Source organism: Lepidochelys kempii, chromosome 1, assembly GCF_965140285.1.
Source record: "Lepidochelys kempii isolate rLepKem1 chromosome 1, rLepKem1.hap1, whole genome shotgun sequence".
Taxonomy (NCBI): domain Eukaryota; kingdom Metazoa; phylum Chordata; order Testudines; family Cheloniidae; genus Lepidochelys; species Lepidochelys kempii.
In genome coordinates this window covers 6,983,656-7,002,348 of record NC_136380.1, presented here as the reverse complement: position 1 = coordinate 7,002,348, position 18,693 = coordinate 6,983,656, and the positions used below count along the sequence as shown (strand labels likewise).

The 18,693-nt window shown below is 46.1% G+C and overlaps 1 protein-coding gene and 1 pseudogene across 1 annotated transcript; both read left to right on the top strand.

Moving 5' to 3' along the window:
• The first annotated feature begins 3,400 nt into the window (after nt 1-3,400).
• Nucleotides 3,401-4,336, top strand: LOC140896302 (olfactory receptor 51G2). The gene has a single exon (XM_073307943.2). It carries the CDS (start codon nt 3,401-3,403, stop codon nt 4,334-4,336), a length of 936 nt encoding a protein of 311 aa, XP_073164044.2.
• Nucleotides 4,337-17,502: 13,166 nt separating this feature from the next.
• Nucleotides 17,503-18,507, top strand: LOC140905600 (olfactory receptor 51G2-like; annotated as a pseudogene).
• Nucleotides 18,508-18,693: the final 186 nt, after the last annotated feature.

Sequence of the window (18,693 nt, the reverse complement as noted above, 5' to 3'; positions counted from 1 at the left end):
GAGGAATTTGTCCTCTTTGCTCTTGCTGTCTTGTTCAGCTGGAAACAGCAAAGAGGACGTATGCCCACTTCTGTCAAAGAAGTGGGGAAGTGGAGAGTGGAGGAATGTTCGGGGGAGGTGAGTGGAGATGCCAGCCACCTGCAAGGGATGAGGCAGAGCTGTGGGGGAGAAAACAGCCTCCTGAAACCCTGAGGGGGCCCTTACAGAGTTACAGCAATAGGCAACAGCATCTCATGGGGGTGGGAGCCTTAATGCGATCATCTGGGGGTCTCCTGTTTTCTCTTTGGGAATTATAGTCACCCTAAGGGGCTGCTCAGTGTGGGACGCTGTTAGAGGGCTACTGACAGCTAGTGGCTGGAGCTGGGCTGGAAAACACACAACATTTTGACCCAAACTAAAATGTTTCCTTTGCATCCTTTTTGGGGGTGTGTCATAAATATAAAGGGAAGGGTAACCACCTTTCTGTATGGAGTGCTATAAAATCCCTCCTGGCCAGAAGCAACATCCTGTTACCTGTAAAGGGTTAAGAAGCTCAGCTAACCTGGCTGGCACCTGACCCAAAGGACCAGTAAGGAGACATGATACTTTGAATTCTTGGGGTGGGGAAAGGGTTTTGTTTGTGTTCATTGTTTACGTGGTTGTCCTCTCTTGGGACTGAGAAAGGTAAGACAGAAATCCATCTTCTCTTGCCTATCCTAATCCAAGTCTCCAATATTGCAACCAATTTAGGTAAGCCAGGCAAGACGGATGAGTTTATGTTTTGTTTTATGTGAATTTTCCCTGTCTTAAGAAGGAGCTTTATTCCTGTTTTCTGTAACTTTAAGGTTTTGCCCAGAGGGGGATCCTCTGTGTTTTGTATCTGAATACCCTGTAAAATATTTTCCATCCTGATTTTAGAGAGATGATTTTTACCTTTCTTTTTTTAATAAAACCCTTCTTTTCAGAACCTGACTGATTTTTCCATTGTTCCAAGATCTAGGAGTTTGGGTCTTTGATGGTTTTGTAACCAATTGGTTAGGATATTATTCTTAAGCCTCCCCAGGAAAGGGGGTGTAGGACTTGCGGGGATATTTTGGGGGAAGACGTCTCCCCAAGTCGTCTCTTCCCCTGTCCTTTTTTTAAAATGCTTGGTGGTGGCAGCATAGGGTTCAAGGACAAGGCAAAGTTTGTACCTTAGGGAAGTTTTTAAGCTTAGGGGTTCTTTCATGCGGGTTCCCACATCTGTACCCTAGGGTTCAGAGTGGGGAAGGAACCCTGACATGGTGACTTTTCATAGAAAATGGAACATTGTTCTCTGAAAGCTCAGCTGCCATGATGTTACCCAGCTGCACCTGCCTGGATCCCCAAAAGAAATGGGAGGCTTTTCATCTGCCTCGTCCTCAGAACATAAATGATGGTTGAACTGATGAAGGGACTCCCTTTCTGGAACGATCCGAGGGAAATTTCCATGTAGGGAGCCTTGTGGAATCTCCCTTCCCTGGCTTGCACCCTGGGTTTGTAATACAGGACAGGGGGCTGCTGGGGAGAAATCTGGTCCTATATTAATAATATTTTCATTGTTAATTTACTTATTTATTAATTTTATGTCAGCAAGATCACAGCTGTAACATTGTTACCAGGTGGCCGCCCCCGAGGTAGCCATGTGACTAATCGGAACCATACGAACAGTGATGACAAACCCGGATCCCAGGAATAGAGCCTGCAGCAGGGCTTGGCACTGCAGTTCAGTTGACTAGCATCACCGCACATCCCCTGTGATTTGGCCTCCTGCAGTTTGCCATTGGCTGTCACGGGGATGAAACCTGGTGCAAACTAAGCTGAGCAGCTAAGGTTCCCTGATGGCCAAGTAGGCCCCAAGGGAATGTGCTAACCTGCTTCATAAAGACAGTTCCCTCCCTGTCTGAACAGATACTGCCTGCAGCCTGCTGCCCACGCAAGCTGTCCGGTGACTCCTTGTGCTACAGGGTGAAGACCTCTGGTGTCAGCAGCTCCCCTTCCAGCAGGAATTGGGTATGTTGGCAGGTTTGGCTATCTTTCAAATGTGAAGTAAAGGGGAAAGGCTGCAAGGTGTTTCCATTGGCAGATATTGTCCGAAGCAGCAGAGGACTCAGTGATGGGGCTGGAGGGAAGGCAGCGCTAGGTCATTTGGGAACTCCTCCCCTACATCTACCCATGCTGCACAGTGAATAATTTCAGCTACACAGAAATCTGACATTCAAAGCGAGCCCAGAGTGTTTTAAAACCCTGACGCCCCATTTCAGGATTTCCAAAGAGCTCCTCTTTCTGTAGATGCCGTGTGCTCTGGGCCCGATAATGCTCTGGGCTGCAAAAGAAGAGACCCCAGGGAATAAGAGTTACTAGTTCCCCAATCACGCCAGGTTTATTTTGTCCTGGAAATTTAATCAGCAAATGCATTTTTAACCATTTTATTCTCTGGACTGATTGTGAATTCGTGCACTCAACCACTTTGTAATACCTGTGAAAGACTTTCCAAAAGGTCCTGGAGAACAGAACCGCTGGTTCGTGTTTCAGCAAAGAGTAAATCTGAGGTGCATGAAAGGGGAGAGTCATAGTGGTTTTAATGTGATTTACACACATCACCTGTTACACAAGCTTGGCTGAGGTAACTTGCACACTCAGCTGGATATTAGTGCAAATTTAGTGTTTGCACTATTCACCCTTTTGTAACAGCAACCCCACCCCGCCCAGCTGAAATAACTCTCTGTCTTTTCTGTCAAGCTTCTCATTTGCCAAATACAGGATGCAGATCCTGTGAGGATGAAGGGAAGTCTATAGGACAATTGAACTCTCTGCATTCAGTCAACATTGGCTAGGAAAATCACTTCAGCTTCTCTTGGAGGGATTTTGGGGGGTCAGAGTATATCACTGGGAGCATTTGGCAAGGGAAAGTTAATGGAGTCCTCTTCTAATTGAATTGACACATGTAAATCTGGAGTCATGCCGTTACAGTCAATGTTACTGAATTCAGAAAATGGCGCGAAAAATGATCTCCTGTGCTCCAAAGAGGTAGTGGCATAATTTGGACTCTCCGGATAGGATAAAGTGCCACACTCAGAAGTGCAGGGCCAAAAAGGGTGTCTGTGGGAAGGTCACAATTGCAAAAGCACACAGTGCTCCAATAGGCTGCGGAACTCTGAGCCACAAGATATCAATGGGGCCAGTTGCTTAGAAGAATGCAAAGAGGGGCAGGGTGTTTATATGGGTTACTATTGGTGCTGAAAATCTAAAACTATGTTTTTGCTGATCTTCCTTGAACTCCAGGGAGTCTCTAGAATTCCACTCAGAGCAGAATGATGTCTCAATAAATATCATCTAGTCTCCTGTGCTTTTTCCTTCCAGGAAGAAAAGTTTAAAACTCATCGGACCTTCTCAGTCCATTATGCCAGCTATCAATGAAACTAAATTCAACCCTGCTGTTTTCTTTCTCACTGAGATACCTGGGAAGGAAGACGTCCATCTCTGGATCTCTATCCCCTTCTGCTTAGTGTATGTTACTTCAATAGTAGGAAATTCACTCATTCTGTTTGCTATAAAAACAGATCCAAGCCTCCATGAGCCCATGTACATTTTACTTTCCATGTTGGCCTTCACAGACCTTGGTTTATCGATAACCACCATACCGACGATACTGGGTATATACTTGTTTAACTCTAGGGAAATCAGCCTCAATGCTTGTTTTACCCAGATGTTCTTTATCCACTTTCTTGCAACACTTGAATCCGCCATGCTTTTGATGATGGCCTTTGATCGCTTCATTGCTATCTGTAACCCACTGAGATATGCTTCCATCTTAACCCTGCCGAGAATAGCCAAGATGGGGTTTGTGGTTGTGCTAAGAGGTGTGGCCATAGAATTACCATTCCCCTTACTCCTGAAACGGTTCCAATACTGTCGAGCCAACGTCCTCTCCCATTCCTACTGTATGTACCAGGACATCATGAAGTTGGCATGTGCGGACATCACATTCAATAATATCCATGGCTTGTTTGTAACACTTCTAACGCTGTGGTTGGACTCGCTGCTCATCTTCCTCTCTTATGTGATGATCCTCAAAGCAGTGCTGAGTATCGCATCCAACATGGAGTGCCTCAGGGCCTTGAACACCTGCGTCTCCCACCTCTGCGCCGTCCTGGTCTTCTACATGCCAGAGTTCAGCCTGACTGTCATACACAGATTCTGGAAGAGCTCTTCTCCCTTGCTTCAAATTCTCCTGGGCTATATCTACTTGCTGGGCCCACCCCTGATTAATCCAGTAGTGTACAGCGTGCAAAGCAAACACCTTCGTGCAAGGATAATTAGGGTGTTTGTCAAATGAATAGTCAGTTCATCATCCAGTGACACAGGAGTTAAGAAAATCAGGCCGTGGCCACCTATTCAATCCTGGAACCTTACGTGTGAGCCTAGGGCCATGTCTACACGATCTCCGATGGCTCTGCTGTCGACTCCGGAACTCCACCAGGGCAAGAGGCGGAAGCGGAGTCAACAGGGGGGCTGCGGCCGTTGATCCAACGCCGTGAGGCCATGGAGAAAGTGATTCTAAGTCGATCTAAGATACGTCAACTTCAGCTATGCTATACTCGTAGCTAAAGTTGCATATCTTAGATCGATTCCGCCCCCCCCCCCAGTGTAGACCAGGCCTAGAAGAGCTACTGATTTCCACTCTTTAGAGAGAGGTTCAGATGGGGTGTAAGACACGGAGCAGTGGACATGGGGCTGTTCCCACTCGCTGGTCAGAGAGGACACGGCACTGGGGGAAGGAGACCAAGGCAGGCAGCAGCATATACGAAGTGACTGTGCTATTGGAGAGCCAGGGGACTCGTGAGATGTTGGCCCATGAAGCGCCATATCGGAGGCTGTTCCAATCTCAGAATTCCGGTCAATACAGTGAATCAAGAAAAGGGGTGTGGAGGTTGTTTCCCATTTCACCTGGCCTGACACACTGTCCAAATCATAGAATCATAGAATCATAGAATATCAGGGTTGATAGGGACCTCAGGAGGTCATCTAATCCAACACCCTGCTCAAACCAGGAACAATTCCCATCTAAATCATCCCAGCCAGGGCTTTGTCAAGCCTGACCTTAAAAACTTCAAAGGAAGTGTGCCATTGGCCTTCTTGGCAACAAGGGCACACTGTTGACTCATATCCAGATTCTCATCCACTGTAACCCCGTGGTCCTTTTCTGCAGAACTGCTGCTGAGCCATTCGGTCCCTAGCCTGTAGCGGTGCATGGGATTTTTCCATCCTAAGTGCAGGACTCTGCATTGGTCCTTGTTGAACCTCATCAGATTTCTTTTGGCCCAGTCGTCTAATTTGTCCAGGGCCCTCTGTATCCTATCCTTAGCCTCCAGCGTATCTACCTCTCCTCCCAGTTTAGTGTCATCTGCAAACTTGCTGAGGTCTTGCAGCGCTCTGCTGCAGTCACAGTCCTCGTCCTTCCTGAGCGCTCTGGGAGCTTCATGATCCATTCCACAGCTGTGGACAGGGGCTATTCAAGGGACACAGTCCCGCACCCTTCCCCCATGCCCTCACCCAGGTGCTTGAGACTGAGTCATGTCAGAGACATGGTTAACACTGGAGCCCCATGAGAAGCCATTCACGTAACAGCCCCCACCCCTTATTATTGGCTCTGCACACAGAATCATATTTCCTAGGACTCCTCCCCTCTGTTTGTGCTGCCCCCGCAATGCAGAGGGGTAGAAACAGGCCTCGGGTCTCCAACAGAGTCACGGCGATCTCCTGTCTCAGCCCAGCACATTCAGTGTAGGCTGAGCACCTTCTCGAAAGCCAAAAGCAGGACACAGGCAGGAGCCATGCACCCTACATGGCCTCACCCCGGCCATCTTCTTCCCCCCTGAACTCCCACCTCTTGGTCCTCCTCTTTCCTCAAGTGTCGCTCACTGACTAGGCTGGGCATAACAGACAGGCCATGGTAAGAGGAGCCCTGGGAGCAAGTGCTGCTCTGGGGAACCCCAGACCCTCCACCTGTCCCCTAACTGGGGGGCATAGCAGGGAGGAGGGGTGGCTAAGGACCTCCTCCTCCCCCTGACTGTGAAAAGGGTGGTGCTGCCCATGAGCCTTCTGCAGGCGTGGATCGGCATGGCAGGTAATTCAGGACAAATGCTGTTTTAAAGTCATTCAGCCCACAGCGGGACTTGAACTCTGTATTTCAGGACTCTCCTGCCCAACTGGAGATGGGCAGTCCACCCTAATTCACCACTCCTTTTGCCCCACCACCACAGCCAGAGCCAGAGTAGCGAGCCCCCCTCTCCCAGAGCAGCCCAGAGCTTCCACACACCGCATGGCTGAACCAATGATCCTCCCACCCCACCCCCAATCTTGGAGGAGACCTGGGACGGCTGGAGCACTGCCAGCCATGCCGAGCTCACTCTCCTGAGACCCCAAGCCAGCCCATGGGAAAAGCATGTCTCTTCCAAAGAACCTGAGCTTTTTATATGCCCCCGATATTGATCTTAGTGCTATGATTGTGGTATGACTATGATCTAGTTATGTGTGTCTTGTAGAAAAAAGATTCTTGGATGTTTACTATAGAAAGCTATGATTTGCAGGATATGATGATCCTATTTGTGTGCTTGTATCATTTTTGCATCTGAAATTATAAATATTTACTATGTATCTGTATTTCAAATGTAGTTCACTCCATTTTGGTAGGTGTATTTTTCTGCTATATAACACGGGGAGTGACACCATCTCTTGGCCTCACTCCCCACACAAGAGAACTACTGGAAACACCTGAGGAACAATTTCTGAACATGGGGAAGTGCTGATCCCAAGCTAAAAGGATTTCTAGCTTGTGTTTGAAAATTTGATGGACTGCTTGTTTCATCACCCAGGGTGAGAAATTGTTCATTCATATCCAATTTATTTTGTGTATTTTCATTTGTTGTTTACATGCTAGATATTGTGCTTTAATCTGGTTCAATCCATTTAAAATCCATCTTTTTGTAGGTAATAAAACTATTTTATGCTTTATATTTACCAGCGTGTTTTGAGTAAAGTGTCTGGGGAAAATCCCAGCTCTGTGTTCAAAGGCTGTCGTATATCCTTCCCACATCAAGGGGAAAGCCACCTAGATTAATGAGCTTGTGTTGTACTCCTATGCCGTGCAAAATGGTATAATTTGGGGTTTATAGTCCAGTAAGGGAGCAAGGGCTGGGGAGTTGGGAAATTGTCTGTTGCCTCCAGCCTGTCCTTGAGTGGCTCACTAAAGCACTCAGGCCGCTCAATTGGGGGTGTGGCGCCACCTACCGTTGTGTTGGGTGATGACAGGTCTTGAAGAGGCTGTCTTTGTCACCAGCAAAGCAGTGTAGGATTGGCCAGCCATGCTGGCGGGATGAGCGGCACAGGGGTTCCCACAGCACCGAGACTGCCCCCTGGGGGTGACAACCTGTCACAGCGCTCTGTGTTTCTTAGCTTCCTGGTTTCATCAGTAATCTCCATGGAGTGCAGCGAGATTCCTGAAGAAGCTGAGTAGCACATATTGCCTTCTCAGATACCCTGGAACCTGCATGGCACAGAAGAATAAATAGTTCCCTGTGTGAACCCTGCAACTGGCAGCGAGTGGCCACAGCAGCACCAGGGAGGCTGAGCCTGTCCAGGCCTATATCCACCACTGGCGCTTCCCCCCATTCAGTCTTTGTTCCTCAGGTGTTTGCAGGAGTTCCCTTGTGTAGGGAGTGAGGCCAAGAGATGGTGTTATTCCCCAGCTTAGATAGTGGAAAAATACAGGTAACCACAATGGAGTCAGTGTCATGTGGTCTGGTCACATGCTGTCAAGGCTGAATCCCCACTCTGTCACTCCGAGTGCAGAAGGTGGCGGCCCACAAGGAGTCTAAAAAATAATACTGGCCACTCCAGGCTTGTAGTAAACTCCCAAGGTTACAGCTTTTCTCTGACCATAGCTTGGTAATTCCTGACACCACCCAAATGCAAAAAAAAACCCAAAACAAAAACAAAATAAAACAACTTGGACCCAAGAAGGAGCACTTGGGAATTCCTCTCTGTGGGGGATGCAAAAGTCCTCCCCCCCATTCCTTGGGGAGGAACTGGAAAAGAAAACAAAGGAAAGTAGCTGTTGCCACCAGCTAATCAAACAGCATGTGCACAAACCTCTCAGCACACCAAAAACCCAGTCCTCTTCTTAAAAAAGCTAAATTTTATTAAAAACAAAGAGGAAGAAAAATACATCCAGAACTTAGGCTTTTGCTAGATTTGAAAAGAGGAATTCCAAAAATTAAGCACCCAAAATAGCTTTTGTGGGGGTTCAGCTTAAAGGTTACAAGCAAACAAAAGCATCTGGGATTAGCACAGAGGAGCTCCAAAAGCCAAAACAAAGAAATAAACCTAATCATGTCTCTTTAACCATGCCGTGTCCCATGATTTCTTCTAGGTATGGAAGATGAATTTTTATACCTGGTTCAAGACTTACACAGCATTGCTGCTTACAGCATTGCTGGTCCCTGTCTCCTTCTCCAGAGACCAACAGACAAAGGGAAAGTTTCTTTCCCAATTTGAAAAGTTCTAGCCTTCCCATTGGCACTTTTGGTTAGGTGCCCACGCCTTTTCTTTTACCTGTTAGCTTGTTACCCCTTTACAGGTAAAGCAAACAGAGAACAGACGCCAAGAGGGATTTTATAGCTAACTGCCTGTCTGGGTGTTCATAAAAGGGAGCTACCCCCCCTACACCTTCACTTATCTCATGCCCCCCAAATCACAGACAGTGCTGGCCAGCCTGGTTCAGGTCAGGTCCACACCTGCTGGGATTTCTTCCTGGAGGTTTAGGAAAGAGAGTTAATAAATTATATGCACCGCTAATTTTACTAATAATTACATGAAGAACTAAACAGTATGTTTACATCTGAAGGAGTATAAAGCCTTAGAATACAGGGACATTTTTACCCGGCTGATTTTGGGAAACCTTCCCAGGAGAGTGCATCAGCCACTTTGTTAGCGACTCTTGAAATGTGTTGTATCTCAACATCAAAGTGTTGACTAGCTAAACTGCACCAAAGATGTTTTTTGTTCGTCTCTCTGGCTCTGTAAAGCCACTTCAGCGCAGCATTGTCATTCTGCAGTTGGAAGCGCAGTCCCCAAATGTATGGGCGTAGCTTCTCCAGAGCATACACAATGGCGTAATCTTCTTTTTCAGAGAGTAACCAGTGGCTTTGCCTCTCAGAAAGTTCTTTTGCTGAGAAACACGACAGGATGGAATTGTTGATGTGGTCCTTATTGCTTTTAAACTCCTCCTACACCATGCTCGGAGGCATCTGTGATTCCCCATGAATCTGAGAATATAGCCACATCATCAAGGTAGGTGACTACAAATTCCCCACATCCAGCCAGAAGGTTATGTAGCAATTTCTGGAAGGTGGAGGATGCATTTCCCAGTCCAAAAGGGAGCTACCCCCCCCCACACACAGAAACTTCATTTATCTCACATGCCCTTGCATGCCCGACTGAGTCATAGGAGCCATTACAAATAGGCTGTCTGGAACATTGTCAGGAAGGCTCACCTGGTGAGGGAAAAACTTCTCTTTAGGCCTATTGTATCCCTAATGGCCCACTACCCTGAACCGGCCCTTCATAACTAGCTGTCTTCAATGGAAACATTCTACCTGGTGGTTGTCAAGCCAGTGTAACCACATCTGGAACATAGATACATAGTCTATATTCGTAAGTTTAGATATAAAAATGATACATGCACACAAATAGGATCATCATATTCTGGCAACCATAACTTTTTCATAGACACCTCACAGGCTATATTTTGTAGAAGATATGTCAGAACTACGTCATAAACATATTGCAAGGATACTACTGTGATGAATATGCGGGCAGTGTCACAACCCTCTCCTCGGCTGCCCTGGAACCTGCAGGGTGAAAATAACAAGCTCAGGTTTTTTGGGACGAGAGAAGCTTTTCCCCAGTTTGGCTTCAGGTCTCAAGAGAGGTGGAGTGGCACGGCTCAGGCGGGTGGGGGGCGGCTCCATCCCCGTGGGCTGTAGAGGCTCTGGGCATCTCCAGGATGGGGGGGCTTGGCATTCCGGGTGCAGGGTAGGGTGTGCCTCATGCAGAAGGAGAGGGGCCGGTGGGCTCGCCTCCCCGAAGAGTGACAGAAATATATGAAAATCTAAATCTGTGGTATGCCCACACCTTGAATACTTTGTGTCGTTCTGGTCGCCCCATCTCAGAAAAGATATATTAGACTTGGAAAATGTACAGACAAAGGTGACAAAAATCTTTAGGGGCAGGGAACAGCTTCCATATGAGGAGAGGAAAAGCCTGGGAATTTTCAGCTTGGAAAAGAGATGACTCAGAGGGGATATGAGAGAGGTCTGTAAAGTCATGATTGATGTGGAGGAAGTGATTCAGGAAAAGCTATTTGCCCCTTCACAGGGGTCACCCGTGAAGTTAATGAGCATCAGGTTTAAAAGAAACAAAATGAATTATTTCTTCACACAAGGCACAGTCAGCCTGTGGAACTCATTGCTCGGTGACGTTGTGAAGGCCAAATGCATAACTGGGTCCAGGTAAGATCAAGGGAGAGAGGTTCATCAGTGGCTATTAGCCAGGATAGTGAGGGACGAAACCCCATGCTCTGGCTGTCTGTAAACCACTGACTGTCAGAGGATGGGAGCAGATGACAGAGGATGAAACACTCAACAATTGCGCCGATCTGTTAATTGCCTCTGAAGCATCTTCACTGGCCATTGTCAGAAGACAGGACACTGGGCTAGATGGACCATTGGTCTGAATCCATATGATCATTCTTATGTTCTGAATCTGTTCCTCTGATGGATGGTTTGATTCAGACAAGCCTTTTCCAGGGGCTCGCTCCATTATAGGGCTTGTGTGGCCATCATCTATGGTAGGGTGACAATACATATAGTTTCAATACGTATCTTTTTGGGCCAGGACAGTCCCTTTTTTAAGTCCTGTGTCAGACTTTTTTTTTTTCCAGAAGGAGGCATTTGTCCTGTTTCCTCTTGCTGACTTGATCAGCTGGGAACAGCAAAGAGGAGATATGCCCACTTCTGTCAAAGAAGTGGGGAAGTGGAGAGTGGAGGAATGTTCGGCGGAGGTGAGTGGAGATGCCAGCCACCTGCAAGGGATGAGGCAGAGGTGTTGGGGAGGAAACAGCCTCCTGAAATCTGAGGGGGCCCCTACAGAGTTACAGCAATAGGCAACAGCATCTCATGGAGGTGGGAGGTTTAATGCGATCATCTGGGGGTCTCCTGTTTTCTCTTTGGGAATTATAGTCACCCTAAGGGGCTGCTCAGTGTGGGAGGCTGATGGAGGGCTACTGCCAGCTAGTGGCTGGAGCTGGGCTGGAAAACACACAACGTTTTGACCCAAACTAAAATGTTTCCTTTGCATCCTTTTTGGGGGTTACTTTTCATAGGAAATGGAACATTGTTCTCTGAAAGCTCAGCTTCCAGGTGCCTGGATCCCCAAGAGAAATTGGAGGCTTTTCATCTGCCTCATCCTCAGAATGTAAATGATGGTTGAACTGATGGAGTCTCTGACTCTGGAGTCTCGAAACCTCCTGACCGTCTGCAGGTGGGTTATTGTGCCCATTAACTACTCTAACCAGCCTTCCCATCTATGTGTTGCTCCCTCCACACTGTACAATGTGCCTTCAGCACATCCTGCAGGCAGTGGCTACTGTGACATGCCCTGGTAGCACATCTCTGATGAGCCTGTGCTAGAGGGAGCTAGAGAGGGTCCTAGAGCAGTTGTGGAGGCCCAGAGATTGTGGGTGGGGGGCCTAGCTACCAGTGGATCACCAAGATCTTTGCGTAACTTTGGGGATCCCTTGATCCTGGGTCCCCCTTTTCATTCCTCGGGAGCAGGGAAGGGACCCCCTTCCTGGAACGATCCAAGGGAAATTTCTATGTAGGGAGGGTTGTGGAATCTCCCCTTCCCTGGCCTGCACCTTGGGTTTGTAATACAGGTCAGGGGGCTACTGGGGAAAAATCTGGTCCTTTATTAATAATATTTTTATTATTAATTTACTTATTTATTAATTTTATTTCGGCTAGATCACAGCTGTGACCTTGTTACCATGTGGCCGCCCCCGATGTAGCCATGTGACTAATCAGATCCATACAAACAGTGACGACAAGCCTGGATCCCAGGAATAGAGCCTGCAGCAGGGCTGGCGCTGTAGTCCGGCTGGGTAGGTTCACCAAGCGTCTCCTGTGATTTGGCCTCTGCAGTTTGCCATTGGCCGTGATGGGGGTTAAAGCTGGTGCACACTGAGCCAAGGGCCAATTGCCCCCTACGGGAATGTGCAAACATTCTTCATATAGACAGTTACCTCCCTATCTGAACAAATGCTGCTGCTCGTGTAACCTCTCTGATGACTCCTTGTCCTTTAGGGTGAAGACCTCTGGTGTCAGCAGCTCCCTTCTAGCAGAAATTCGGTACGTTGGCAGGTTTCACTCTCTTTAAAATGCAAACTTGCAGGGAAAAGTCTGCAAGCTGTTTCCATTTGCCGCTGTTCTGTGCAGCGGCAGAGGACACAGGTGGGCTGTCATGGTAACTCTGTAATGGGACTGGAGGGCAGGCAGCAGTAGGTAGCTTAGGAGCCCTTCCTCTACATCTTCCCATGCTCCATGATGAGCTGTGCAAGCAACACAGAAATGTGACATTCAAAGCAAGCTCGGAGTGTTAAAACTCCAGTGCACTGTGTCAGAATTTCTCAAGGGCTCTCATTTCGAGAGGTGCTGTGTGCTCTGGGCCCTATCCTACGAGCAGATGAGTGAGAAGAGATCCCCCTGGAATATCAGTGACTAGTTCCCAAATCACCTCCTGTTTATTTCCTCCTGGAAATTTAATCAGCAAATGCATTTTCAAAGCTTTTATTCTCTGGCTCGATTGTTAAGGCAGAACAATCAGTTATGTTGCTCTGTGGTAACAGGTCCGATAGGGCATATTTTTGTTTCCTGACTGGCTGAGGGCTCCAGCACTTCTAGTCTATAGATACCCCTCAGAGTTATGGGGCTCCTGGTATCTCTACCCCCGTTCTGGTCTCTGAGTGCCAGATGTCAGACCTCAGACCCTGCCCTCTCCTAGGGGTGGAATCCCACGATCCTCCCACCCTCAGACTAGGCCCTGGGCTACAGCACACTGTGGGCGGACTGTGCTTGCTGAGTGGGTTCGGCACCTGTGGTTCTTCCCTTTGGGAGTCTGTGAGTAGTGGTGAGAGGAGTGACCAGCCAGCCTTCTAGAGCCAAAACACTGTTTAGTTTGAACACAAGGAATAAAGTGTAACATGGGAGAATTAAAGGGTTTTCAAACAACGGTCTGACCTTGTCTCTTACCCCAAGCCCTCCCATTCTGACGGGGGACACAGGCAGACTTCCCTACTGCTGTTGGTCCCTGTCAGTCTGAAGAGCTTCTCAGGATAATACAAGCTGTGTAATGTGGCTGGAGCCCCAAAATAGGCTATTCCCAGCTCGTAGCTCTGGTGTTGTCTCTCAACTGCCTTGTTTCTGAACGATGGCTTTTCTGGATCTGTTGCTTCCCTTCCTGCTTGTTTTCTAACAGCCTGCTATTAAACTAAGAGAAGCTGAACTGGTTTAACATAATATAGCCATAAGATAAACATCCCAAAAAATAACCCACTATAGCTCTACCAGAAACATCCCCAGAATTGGATTTAACACTCTGTCATAAATATAAAGGGAAGGGTAAACCCCTTTAAAATCCCTCCTGCCCAGAGGAAAAATCCTCTCACCTGTAAAGGGTTAAGAAGCTAAAGGTAACCTCACTGGCACCTGACCAAAATGACCAATGAGGAGACAAGATACTTTCAAAAGCTGGGAGGAGGGAGAAAAACAAAGGGTCTGTGTCTGTCTGGTGATGCTTTTGTCAGAGACAGAACAGGAATGGAGTCTTAGAACTTAGTAAGTAATCTAGCTAGGTATGTGTTAGATTATGATTTCTTGAAATGGCTGAGAAAATAGGTGTGCTGAATAGAATGAATATTCCTGTCTGTGTGTCTTTTTTGTAACTTAAGGTTTTGCCTAGAGGGATTTTCTATGTTTTGAATCTAATTACCCTGTAAGGTATTCACCATCCTGATTTTACAGAGGTGATTCTTTTCTTTTTACTTCTATTAAAAGTCTTCTTGTAAGGAAGCTGAATGCTTTTTCATTGATCTAAGATCCAAGGGTTTGGGTCTGTGGTCACCTATGCAAATTGGTGAGGATTTTTACCAAACCTTCCCCAGGAAGTGGGGAGGATTTTGGGGGGAAAGACATGACCAAACTCCATTTTTTCAGGAACCCAGATAAAGTTTGGTGGTGTCAGTGGAAATCCAAGGGCAAAGGGTAAAATAATTTGTACCTTGGGGAAGTTTTAACCTAAGCTGGTAAAAGTAAGCTTAGGACATTTTCATGCAGGTCCCCACATCTGTACCCTAGAGTTCAGAGTGGGGAAGGAACCTTGACACTCACACATTCATTTTGTCAGCTCAGCTTTGTCTGTCACAATACCAGAACCTGAGGAGAACCAGTCAGCTATTACCCCAGGGAGAGAGAATACTAGACTTTTGTTTGCTGACAAGTGATTGAATGAAGGCTGAAATGCTGTGATCTTTTCAGGTTCTGAAGAAATCCAGATGACAGATGCTACAGTTTAAGTCCAGCTCTAAAATGAGAAATTATCTCTGAAAGTAGATGAGAGGGGAAAGAATGGGTTGACATGTGTGTACTAAAGTGCAAATGTGTAAAGGTTAGGCCAACATGTTTCATTGTAACCCAAACATTAGAAACCAAACTTTGATGACATGGAATGTATTGTGAAAGCCAGCAGCAGAGTTGTTGGAATCTCTGTACAGGAAGGAGCAGTGGTAACTTTACTACTTAATCATAGAATCATAGAAATGTAGAACTGGAAGTCACCTCGAGAGGCCATCAAGTCCAGTCCCCTGCACTCATGGCAGGGCCAAACACCATCTAGACCATCCCTGACAGGTGTTTGTCTAACCGGCTCTTAAAAATCTCTAATGATGGAGCTTCTACAACATGCCTAGGCAATTTATTCCAGTGCTTAACCACCCTGACAGTTAGGAACTTTCTCCTAATGTCCAAACTAAACCTCCCTTGCTTCAATTTAAGCCCACTGCTTCTTCTCCTATCCTCAGAGGTTAGGGAGAATAATTTTTCTCTCCCTTCCTTGTAACAATGTTTATGTACTTGAAACTATTATCGTGTCCCCTCTCAGTCTTCTCTTTTCCAGACTAAAACCCATTTATTTCAATCTTCCCTCATGGGTCATGTTTGCTAGACCTTTAATCATTTTTGTTGCTCTTCTCTGGACTTTCTCCAGTTTGTCCATATCTTTTCTGAAATGTAGCGGCCAGAACTGGCACAATACTCCAGTTGCGACTGAATCAGAGCAGAGTAGAGCGGAAGAATTACTTCTTGTGTCTTGCTTTCAACACTCCTGCTAATGCATCTGAGAATGGTTTTTGCAACAGCTTTACACTGCTGACTCATATTTAGCATGTGGCCCACTATGACACTGAAATCCCTTTCCGCAATACTCCGTCCTAGGAAGTCATTTCCCATTTTGTATGTGTGCAACTGATTGTTGCTTCCTAAATGGAGTACTTTGTATTTGTCTTTAATGAATTTCATCTATTTACTTAAAATCGTTTCTCCAGTTTGTCCAGATCATTTTGAATTATAATCCTATCCTCCAAAGCACTTGCAATCCTTCCCAGGTTTGTATCATCTGCAAACTTTATAAGTGTACTCTGTATGCCATTATCTAAATCATTGGTGAAAATATTGAACAGAACTGGACCTGGAAATGATCCCTGTGGAATGGCTTTTGTGTAAATGTTATGCCAAAACTTTTCATTGTTATATAAATATTAGAAACCAAACTTTCATGACAGGATGTACATTGAAAGCCAATGGCAGAGTTGTTGAAATCTCTACAGGAAGGAGCAGTGGTAACTTTACTGCTTAATTGGTATTGTTTTAGAAAGCATTTTAGAAGTACTCCACATACTGTTTGGAACGGATTTGTGCTGTTAACTCTTTGTTCAGTGAACAGTTGTATGATACTGTCTCCTGGTAACTGATCAGAAGTTCTTTCTAACACTTCATTCAGGGACATGAACAAAATCCTGTTCAATACCTGTGTGAGACTTTCCAAAAAGTCCTGAGAGATCAGAACTGCTGGTCTGTGTTTCAGCAAAGAGTCAAGCTGAGATCCAGGAAAGGGGAATGCAATAGTGGTTGTATATAATTTTTGCCCACCACCTGTTACACGCACGTGGCTGAAGTAACTTGCACACTCAAATGGATACTAGTGAAAACCTAGTGTTTGCACTATTCACCCATGTGGAAGGCCAACCCTGCCCCTGCACAGCTGAAGTAACTGTCTGTGTTAGCTTGTAACTTTGCAGATATCTACAGAACCTTGGATGGGGAGAGGATGCAAGTCCTGTGACGATGAAGAGAAACTCGTTGGGTGATTGAACTCTGTGAATTCAGTCAACATTTGCCAGGCAAAGCACTTCAGGTTCTCTTGTAGGGACTCTTGGGGTCAGAGTGTATCACTGGGAGCATTTTTAAGGGAAAGTTAATATAGCCCAGTTCTGATCGAATTTACACATGTAAATCTGGAGTGACACAGTTGAAGTCAATGTTATTGAATCCAGAACATACGCCTAAGAATTTATCCCATGTAGTGCAAAAAGGAACTGACATAACTGGGACTCTCAGAATTGGAGAACAGTTTTAAAAAAATACATATAATGAGGCAATGAAACACATTTGTAAATATCTTCAAAGCAGGACATATACATACAATGACTTTTCATAACCATGCAATTGCCATGCGTTTATACATGTCATGATAAAATGGGCCACATTCCAAAGGGAAGGGCCAGAAAAGGATGTCTTTGGGAAGGTCAGAACTCTAAAATCACACAATGCACATTAGGCTGTGGAACTCCCAGGCACAAGATATCAATGGGGCCAAAACTAAGCAAGATTCAAAGAGGGACGGGATGTTTATATGGTTAACCAGAAAATCCAATTACAATAATGAGGATTTTAAAAAGAGGTTTGTAAGGGTTCTAAGCTTTCCTCATTTATACCACAAAATATGTGTAACTACTGGGTGTCAGGCAGAAACATTCCCTGGGAGCAGGTTATCTCATAGCTACCTATTTCAGGGCTTCTTGAACCTTCCTCTGCAGCATCTGGAACTGGCCACAGGGCTAAATGGACTGCAGGTCTGATCCAGTCTGGCAGTGCCTATCTTCCTATTGCTGTAAATCCATTACTATGTTTTTGCTGATCTACCTTGAACTCCTGAGAGTGTCTAGACTTCAACTCCGAGCAGAATGATGTCTAGTTAAATATCATCGAATCTCCTGTTCTTTTTCCTTTTAGGAAAGAAAGTTCAACACTTCTCAGACCTGCCCAGTACATTATGTCAGCTGTCAATGACACCAACTTCAACTATGCAGTGTCCCTTCTCACCGGTATACCTGGGCAGGAAGACGTCTATCTGTGGATCTCTATCCCCTTCTGCTTAATGTATGTTATTTCAATAGTAGGAAATTCAGTCATTCTGTTCATTATAAAAACAGATCCAAGCCTCCATGATCCCATGTACATTTTCCTTTCCATGTTGGCCGTCACAGACCTTGGCTTATTGATAGCCACCAGACCGACGATATTGGGCACTTTCTTGTTCAACTCAATAGAGGTCAGCCTCCATGCCTGTTTTGCCCAGTTGTTCTTCATCCACTTGCTTCAATGCATTGAATCCTCCATGCTCTTGTTGATGGCCTTTGACCGCTTTGTTGCGATCTGTAACCCACTGAGATATGCCTCCATCTTAACCCTGCCGAGAATAGCCAAGAGGAGTAGCCATAGTAATCCCACTCCCCCTTCTCCTGAAACGGTACCAATACTGTAGAGTCAATGTCCTCTCCCATTCCTACTGCCTGCACCAGGAGGTCATGAAGATGGCTTGTTCAGACATCACAGTCAACAGCATTTGTGTCTTGTCTGGTTCACTCTTAACGATGGGGTTGGATTCGCTGCTCATCTTCTTCTCTTATGTGATGACCTTCAAAACAGTGTTGAGCATTGCATTGAAGGTGGAGTGTCTCAGAGCCCTGAAAACCTGTGTTTCCCACCTCTGTGTTGTCTTGCTCTTCTGTATACCAGAGATAAGTTTGTCTGCACATAAGAGTGAGCTGTAGCTCATGAAAGCTTATGCTCAAATAAACTGGTTAGTCTCTAAGGTGCCACAAGTACTCCTTTTCTTTTTACAGATTAGGGAATAGTTCTTCTGACTTGCTTCAGATTGTCCTGTCTGTGCTTCAGATATGTCTACCTGCTGGTCCCACTCCTGACGAACCCAAATGTGTACAGCGTGAAAAGCAAACACCTTTGTGGGAGGATAATCAGGTTGTTCATCAAGTGAAGGGTCAGTTCATCACCTGGCTACAGCGCCTGTGACATGGGAGATTAAAAAACACTCCACCTATTACATTAGGGACCCTTACATCCAGGACCAATGAGCTATTCATCTCCATTCAATAGAGAAAGCTTCTGATGGGATCTAAGGCTTGGAGCAATGGAATAGGGGCTGTCCTCACCAGCTGGGGAG